We start from the raw sequence: 9,389 nt of genomic DNA, 5'->3' as shown, positions 1-9,389 counted from the left end.
CATCTCTCTCTCTCTCTCTCTGTCTCTCTCACTCTCTGGCTGTCTCGGATTTTCTGCAGTACAGAACAAAGACCTGGGGGGTGGAGAGCGAATGGGAGGGGGTGGCGACTTGATTCCAATTTGAAAACAATGTCAACGTAAAAAGGGGAAGTTAGACCAGAATTGCTGCAACAGTTTATGAGAAGAAATACGTTGTCTGTGAATGTCATTGGATGATTGCTCTGTTTCCTGTGTAGAATGTACGAATGCCACTATCATTTCTATCAGTTCCCTGCTTGGTAAAGAAACAGGAAGAGTTAAGAATATCTATCATATGCTGCTCATGTGGGTCTAACAGATCTCTCTTTGTTTTTTCTTGTCTCTGCCCATGCAGCATACGTTCCTGAAGATGAGAAGGAAGCAGCCCTGCTGGATGAGGACCTGGATGGAGAGGACTCAGCTCAGGAAGGGGAGGAGCCTGCTGCCAAGTTCCTATGTCAGGACAAAGACTTCCTTCTCAAGGACAGGCCAGGATCCACTGGCTTCCATGACTCCCCTAATGCTGCTGACTTTTCTGGTCAGGAACTGGACAGTGAGTCCCACCTGAGCGAATCCAGTGACAGAATGTCTGATTTTGAGAGCTCCTCAATTAAGAATGAGGATGATGTCCTCCTCTCTAAAGACCCCTCAAATGCCCTGTCCCTGTCTTCCTCCTCTGCCATGATGGCTGTTGCCAATGCGACTGCCCCAGTAAGTGGAGATGAGGCCATATTAGCCACAACGGGGTCTGTGGCTGACAGTCTGGAGAAGATGAAGGCCATTTACACCTCTTTCCTGACCAACTCCTATTGGTCCACACTGAATCTGAACCTGAGCCAGCCTCCTGCGGAAAAACCCCCTCGCAGTCACAGCAGCAGCAGTAGTAGCAGCAGTAGCAGTAGCTGTGGAAGTGGAGGGTATGACTGGCACCAGACAGCAATGGCTAAAACCCTCCAGCAGGCCTCACAGAACCACCACCAACACAGACTGGGTCTGGTTCAACATCCCACAGTGGCTATATCCACAGCATCTACAGAACCCAACCTCTTTAGTACCGTCCAGCTGTACCGGCAGAGCTCCAAACTGTATGGCTCTATATTCACTGGTGCCAGCAAATTCCGCTGTAAGGACTGCAGTGGGGCCTATGACACACTGGTGGAACTCACGGTGCACATGAACGAGACAGGCCACTACCGCGATGATAACCACGAGACAGACGGTGAGGGTGCCAAACGGTGGTCAAAACCCAGAAAGCGTTCCTTGCTAGAGATGGAGGGGAAGGAAGATGCACAGAAAGTTCTCAAGTGCATGTACTGTGGGCACTCCTTTGAATCCCTTCAGGATCTAAGCGTCCATATGATCAAGACGAAACACTACCAGAAAGTGCCTCTGAAAGAGCCTGTTACACCAGTGGCAGCTAAGATTATCTCCTCGGCTCGAAAGAGAGCCCCTATAGATCTAGACATCCCTAGCTCACCTGACTCTAACGGAGGCACCACACCTAAGCCCACCTCCCTCAACGACTCTAATGACATACTCCAGAAAGTCACCAACCCTTACATCACACCTAACAACCGCTATGGACACCAGAACGGTGCCAGCTATGCCTGGCAGTTTGAATCCAGAAAGTCACAAATCCTCAAATGCATGGAGTGTGGCAGCTCTCATGACACACTGCAGGAGCTAACTGCTCACATGATGGTGACAGGACACTTTATTAAAGTCACCAACTCTGCTATTAAGAAAGGCAAACCCATTATAGAGTCACCCACCCCAGTCCCCACATCCAATTCAACAACTGAAGAAAAGGTCCAGTCTGTGCCCTTGGCTGCCACAACCTTCTCCCCTCCACCTGCCCCAGTGCCTCCTCCAGCCAGCATCTCCCCCACTGCCATGGTTGTGGAGATAAAAAAAGAGGAGAAGGAGGAGGAATGCACGAAAGAGCCCATCATCAACAATGGTAACAATTTCAACAAGGAGAGGAAAGCAGGAGTTGAGGAGGAGGCAGAGGAAAAGTTTGATATTTCTTCGAAATACACTTACCTGACTGAAGAGGATCTGGATGAAAGTCCAAAAGGGGGTCTTGACATCCTGAAGTCTTTGGAGAACACAGTGACCTCAGCCATCAACAAAGCCCAGAATGGAGCTCCAAGCTGGGGTGGATATCCCAGTATCCATGCTGCCTACCAGCTCCCTAACATAATGAAGCTCTCCTTAGGCAACTCCGGGAAAAGCTCCCCCCTTAAATACATGTTCCCTGGAGGGGAGATCCTCTCCCCCACTGGTAAGAGCCAGCCTGTAATCTCTTCTTCCAGCCGCCAGAACTCCCCACTGCCCAAAAACAACTTCCATGCAATGGAGGAACTGGTCAAGAAAGTGACAGAGAAAGTGGCCAAAGTAGAGGAGAAAATGAGAGAGCCCAGTGGGGTTGTTCGGGGATCTCCTCTGAGACGTACCACGCCCTCACCCTGCAACAGCGATGCAGGGGACTCAGCACGAGGAGAATCCCCCAAAGAAAACAGAACAGGAGGCTGTAAAACTCCTGAGAAAGCAAGTGGAGTGGAAAAAGTAGCAGGTGATGGAAGTGGAGCCAATCACAGAGATTCAAATGGAGATATTTCCACAAAGGAGTCTGTGGAGAATGGAGTTGAATCGACGGCTGTGACATCCCCCCTGTCTGCCTCCCTGTGTGGCAGTACGGCAATCATCACAGACCATCCACCTCCAGAGCAACCATTTGTCAACCCTCTCAGTGCACTGCAGTCAGTAATGAACGTCCACCTGGGGAAGGCAGCTAAGCCTGCCCTGCCCTCCCTTGACCCCATGAGCATGCTGTTCAAAATGAGTAACAGCCTGGCAGAGAAAGCAGCGGTGGCTGCTTCCACCCCACCAGCACAGACCAAAAAGCCCAGTAATGACCACTTAGACCGCTACTTCTACCAGCAACATCTAAACAATGACCAACCCATAGATCTCACCAAAGGCAAAAATGCTGACAAAAACAGCAGTGGTGGTTCTTTGGGTTCAGCAGCTCTCTCTTCTACCCTCTCTACCCCATCCTCAATTTCTCCTTCCTCCACTGTCACTATGACCAAAGCCTCAGCTGCAGTAGCATCCTTCATGGCCACCTCCCCTTTGAGAGAAAACGCACTGTCAGACATCTCTGACATGTTGAGGAACCTGACAGAGAGTCAGGCTGTCTCCAAATCCTCCACACCTACCAGCCTGTCTGAGCGCTCCGACATTGAAGGTGTCACGCAGGAGGAGACTGAAGATATTTCACCAGCCCAGAAACGTAAAGGGCGCCAGTCCAACTGGAACCCTCAACACCTCCTCATCCTACAAGCCCAGTTTGCTTCCAGTCTGAGACAAACAAGTGATGGAAAGTACATGATGTCAGACCTGAGCCCACAGGAAAGAATGCACATCTCCCGTTTCACTGGTCTCTCAATGACTACCATATCCCACTGGTTGGCTAACGTCAAGTACCAGCTGAGAAGAACCGGTGGCACCAAGTTCTTGAAAAACTTGGATTCAGGTCACCCTGTGTTCTTCTGCAGCGACTGCGCCTCTCAGATCCGCTCACCGTCCACCTATGTCAGCCACTTGGAATCCCACTTGGGCTTCCGTCTGCGAGATCTGGCCAAGCTTTCTGGGGAGCAGCTGCTCAGCCAGATATCACAGCAACATCACCAACGCCACACCAAAGGACTATCTGAAAAACTTCTCTCCAATCTCCACCCTTCCAGCCACCCTTTACCCTCCTCTCTACCCACATCCCTACCATCTTCCATACCCATCTCTCTGCCCTCTTCTTTAACCTCCTCACTGCCCTCAACCGACTCCCCATCACCCTCCCCCGACAACGACGACGACAGTGGGGCCATGTACCAGTGCAAGCTCTGCAACCGGACTTTTGCGAGTAAGCACGCGGTCAAGCTTCACCTGAGCAAGACTCATGGGAAGTCCCCCGAGGACCATCTCATGTATGTGTGTGAGCTGGAGAAACAGTAGCACTGACTGTGGACAATGCTGCATTCTTTTGTAACGGCTCACTCTCTCTTGCCCTGTCTCTCTTTAGCGTTTCACAGACATTCCTTTCGAAGAAAAGAAAGGATTATTAATGTGATGGAACTGCACAAAGATGACATACAACTACTGCTTTGAGTTTTGGCACATTTTTTTTTTTTTTTTTTTTTGTGTTGTATAGCAGTTGTTTGTTTTTTTTTTGTTTGTTTCTGTGTGAGATAGACTCACTCTGGTCCAAGACAGGACAGGAATAGTGACTTTTTTCAAAATGTGCAGATCGGGGCTGTTGTCATGTCATGGAGAAGATATAGTATATGAAGGTTTAAAAAAAAAAAAAAAGAGATTCTAAAATGAAGTGGTGTGTATTTTGAAACTTGTGTAAATGGAATTAAGGTCCTTTATATTTTGGCATCACTGGGGTGTGATAAGCTGCATGCATAAATGAAACAGTTTAGTTAAACATTTTATAACTAAATCTGGTGCACTTTCCATAATTTTTTTGTTCTTTTTTTTTACGCTCTCCCGCTCGCTCTCTCTTTTTTTTTTTTTTTTTTTTTTTTTTTTGTGCTGGAGTCAGCATTTAAAAATTTAACCCTCTGAGTACGTCGAAGCACTTCTACACCTAAGATCCAAACACTATTGACTCAAGATTTGAGATTGGGAATTACTGAAGCTATTGTGAGAATTAGATGGACAACGTGTTTCCCAAACATACAGTATGTTGAGTCTAATCCTAGACATGAAAGCATTTTTTTTTTTAAACGGAGATTCTCTATTCACTGCAAGGTTTTAATCTTGGGCTTTATATTTGTCTGAGAGATGCTCGCAGGACACAAGCATTGTAGCTATGTGGTGAGAAAGACAAAAAAGAAATCTGAAGTCTTTTACTTTGGTTGATCAGGGACCTATATTAATTCAGGTCTGTGTAAAATATGTACATAAAAACATATTAACTAATTCCTGTCTAAATTATGCATCATTTCTATATTTTTTAATTTAAAAGGATTATGACTATCTGCTGGTGCACAGTATATGAAGACATGAATAAAATTGTTTTGCACAATAGTTTTATAAATGTGTTATTTAATCAAAGGATACGAAAAAGATAGGTAGCAAAAGGATGACAACAGGTGAATCTTTTTATTCCCAACTCGTGCTCAAAGGGTTAAAGACTCTTTTTACCAGACACTACTCTACATGTGCCGCTGTATGAACACTAAAAAAGATATTAAAGGTTGTACAAAAAAGATGTTACTTTATGAAGATATTTCACATGTAAACTGTTATTTATAAGCACTCTTGGTTGTTTCATATTGTTGAATGCCTTTTCGATTGGTCCTATTTTATTTTATTATTTTTTTTCTTTCTTTCTTTTTTTTTTTTTGTTCTGTCTAATTACTCTGCCATGATTCCACACTGCAGCTTTATCTTTTTGGGATATGAAAGGTAACCATGGTTACACTAACCTCTTGAGTGACAAGTTCTGCTACATTTTTGGCAGTTAATTTGCTGAAGTAACTGACAGCTGCCAGTGTAGAGAAATAAAAAAAAAAATCCTTATGTGTAAAATATCGGCATGTAAACAGCACAGATACTGTAATGCATTCTGTGCCGTTAGTCTTTTTCATTTCGTTCTCTCGTTTTATGTTGTTGTTCTTGACAATGAACCCCCATTATATGACTTCATATAACCTTGTTTTCTACTGCAGCATTAAAAAAAAGGAAACCGTTTTTTGCAATAATGTGTGTGTGTGCATCTTGTGTCATGGCTATCAATTATGTGTGTGCTGTGCAGTCCCTAATGAGCACATTAGACTGGGAGTGTGTCAGCGTCTGTCTGTGACGAGCTGCAGACTAGTTTACAGTGAGTGGCAGTAGCGGGGCCGTGTGGGAGACAAACACACACACACACACACACACAGACACACACATATGCAAACAGACACCTCATTGTTGGGCTTTCCCTGTAGCCTCTTCTGCTCTCCCCGTGGCTTAGACTATGGCATATATAAGACAAAAGAAACACCCTCCGAAACAGTTAACAATCATTGTAAGGGGGCAGTGAAACAATCAGACAACCATAGAGCATCTGAGCTCCACTCACCTTCCCTCTATTTCCACTGGATATGAAAACATAAAGACACACACGTGTCGTGCACACACACACACACACACACACACACACACACAAGTTTCCCTTCCCTCCATATCTCCGGCTCTATAATTACCTCCAACGTCCATTTTGTGACTACTCTCCGCAAGGTAAGAAATCTGGCAGGCATATTTGTTTAGGCTTCATGGGAGATGACAACAATGCTGACAAGATGAGCAGGTCCTTTCAAGTGTTTATTTATTCATAATTTTCCCTGTCCAGAGTTGTGATTAAGTAGGAATTGTATCACTATCGATTCGATGATATGTGCTGCACAACAGTATGATATAGATAAAGCAAAGAGTTGAAGCTTTACAGGAGGGATGAGATCTATGAGAGCTGCTTTCTGTCCGGAGATCTACGTGAGAATCGGTATATGTTCAGTACAGATAAGGGAATGAGAATACAGAGGTAGGTTTTAGCTGGAGAAAGAATGTTGGACCGCCAGCACATATATCATATATCTGCTCATAAAAACACACACAAGTGCATTACATAAACATTACAGAGTGAGACAGTGCAAGGTGTTCCAGAAATACTTTTTTTTTTTTTTTTTTTTTTTGCTTCATTCTGCGACTTAATACACCATGCTGAAAAAGACAACAACACACACATGGGCAAGTACACACACCTGCACACAACACAAACACACAGTAACTCTGAATTGTACAGACCAGTACAGCAAATGATCTTCTTTTCTTCACACAGACGCACAAAAGGCCAGTACACACACACACACACACACACACCTCTCAACAGCCAGGTATAAGGACTTCATCCGCAGTGACAAGGTGCCACTTTGTGTGAAAATGTCAGCCTTCAACAGTGCAGCCTGAAGTCTGGCACCGTATTTAAGGCTCTCATTAGCCTCAAAGAAAATATGCGTGAAATTGAAGTGTAAGAAAGCCATTTTCTCTCTCCCTGCCTTCACATCCGGCGAGCACAGGCGAGGGCTTATTAAGGTTCAAAACTAGCATGCGGGAGACAATAGGTACCGCAACTGGGAAGTGTACACACTACACATACATACACGCAGAGGGAAACATTTGCACATTTACACATTTACTATGTATCTCAGTGTAGTCAGTGAAGTAAAATAATGAGTAAGTGCTGACCTCCGTACACTGATCATCCTGAGACAAACATCATTTTTCTTTAAAGCGCTCTATAACTTCAGTTCATCTCAGTTTAACACAACACCATTATATGTCTGTAGATCACCATGATTTACATACAAACTCCTACAAAAAGGGAAAAAAGGTGCTTAACATGAAAATAATAATCTTGAAGGATTCAGTCTTGGTTGATTTGACAGGATTTGTGGTCAGTGGTGATAATGAAAGTGGACTGGGGAAGTTAACACACCTTTATACTCAGCAACGCGGAGCAAATTTGTTCTTTTACAGTGCAAACAAACAGTGGGCTAGGAGGTTCCATCATGTCACGTTGCATTAATACACCTTCAGTCAGACAGTCATCACTGTTGTTCAACTCTGGCTATGCTGGAAAAGATACCAGTAACAATGAAAATGACATCATACGAAGACAGTTACATTATGTGAATACACGACACAGCTTTTGCTTGGTACATCTTTATAAAAATGGGGTTTTATGCAATGGAAATCCATAATTATAATTAATTATAATTATTATCAACTTTAACTTGACTGTAGGTGGGTACACATCATCCAGTTACAAGCTTGTGTCTCATGCATCAAGATAAACCATGACATTTGGTACAGATATTCATATCCCCCTCAGGATGATTTGAATTCTTTTTAATGATCTTTTAAAGGTCCAGTGTTTAGTGTCATCCGGCAGCAGGGTCGCAGATTGTAACCAACTGAATACCTGTCATCTCACCTTTCCCTTTCACGTGGGTAAGAGAGAGCCACTGTTTGGTTTGGCTACGACAATGCAACATGGCATATTAAAGGCTCATTCTAAGTTAACAAAACCACAACAATTCTTATTTTCAGATGATTATACACCAATGAAAACATGGTTATGAATATTATATACAATTTCTGCCAATGTTCTGTCAATGGATTTTGGTAAATCTGACACACTGGACCGTTAACTTTTCCTCCTTGGTGACCTTCATCAGGTCAAATATCTTATCACACTAAATTAAAATAGTTGACATTGTTAACTTGAAAACTGCTAAATATACTCCTGTTATCATGGGCATGGTGCACACTTTAGACATGAAATGATAACAAAATTAATAAATATTTTCATGGATAATAAAGATAATCATTAGTTGCAGCCCAACCTCTGTCCTAAGGTATAATGTGTGCACAAGTGGCCATCCTAACTGTCTGAAAAATGCATAACAATTAAACATGATTGCTCCATTCTGTAAAATATGTGAAATGTTCAGTGGGAAGTAGACTTTCAGAGATGTAGAGGGACTGCACTGCCTGAAGACAGCCATACCAGCGAACATTAACATCTTAATAGTGGTTTTGGAGACGGTGCTATGTGCCAACATACCACACCCTCATTGTAGCCCACACAATGCAACCGTCAGAATCCCCCAGGAACATAGAGAGAGCCTCCACAACAGTAAGCTGCTCACATGCATTTGGGGAAGGTGTGCTGCAGATCCAGATAGCTTTATCTAAAGCAGGGGGCTGGTGGGAGGGTGGGAATACAAGCTCGATGGATCTACTCCACACAATGGAATCACACGGCATAACACAAATAAAGCCAGGGTACAAGCAAGCACACTCCTTACACAAAGACACACAGAGAGCACCCTGTCCATCTCACATCCTCTCCATTTCTTTTTCTGTTCCCATTTCTTCTCTCTCCTGTTCTTTCTTTCACTCGTACGCAGTCACAGAGACACACTGGGACCTATAGGCAGGACCGGGCCTATGCTGTACACGTCCTGTTATTTGTTTTTTCCTGAACATGATATATTTCTGATTGGTTATATTTTACTGCTATAGCTTAAACGACAAGCAGTGGATCATTTCCAGAGCAGGCCTCATCTCTCTCTACTATGAATTGATCTGACTGATGCCAGGAATAATTTAACACAGCAGATTCTGCCACATGCTCAATGATGACAAAACTTCCCTGAAAAGAAAAAAATTAATAATTTATTCAGGATACATTGAAGGAACAGAAACAGGAGCATGGTTTCTAGGGATGACAATGTCGCTGTGTTGGACTGCCTGGC

General features: G+C 43.8%; 1 protein-coding gene across 1 annotated transcript in view; it reads left to right on the top strand.

Annotated features, from left to right (window-relative positions):
• Nucleotides 1-5,786, top strand: part of tshz3b (teashirt zinc finger homeobox 3b) — a 36,619-nt gene extending 30,833 nt beyond the window's left edge. Inside the window, exon 2 of the mRNA XM_019274369.2 lies at nucleotides 374-5,786. Within this exon, the coding sequence (XP_019129914.1) occupies nucleotides 374-4,032 (3,659 nt within the window). The 3' untranslated portion in view covers nucleotides 4,033-5,786. The remainder of the gene's footprint in view (nucleotides 1-373) is intronic.
• The last annotated feature ends 3,603 nt before the right edge of the window (nucleotides 5,787-9,389 follow it).

The sequence above is a fragment of the Larimichthys crocea genome, chromosome VIII (genome assembly GCF_000972845.2).
Source record: "Larimichthys crocea isolate SSNF chromosome VIII, L_crocea_2.0, whole genome shotgun sequence".
In the NCBI taxonomy this organism is placed as follows: Eukaryota; Metazoa; Chordata; class Actinopteri; family Sciaenidae; genus Larimichthys; species Larimichthys crocea.
The sequence above is the reverse complement of the archived record's forward strand: the minus strand, read 5'-3'. Positions and strand labels throughout refer to the sequence as shown.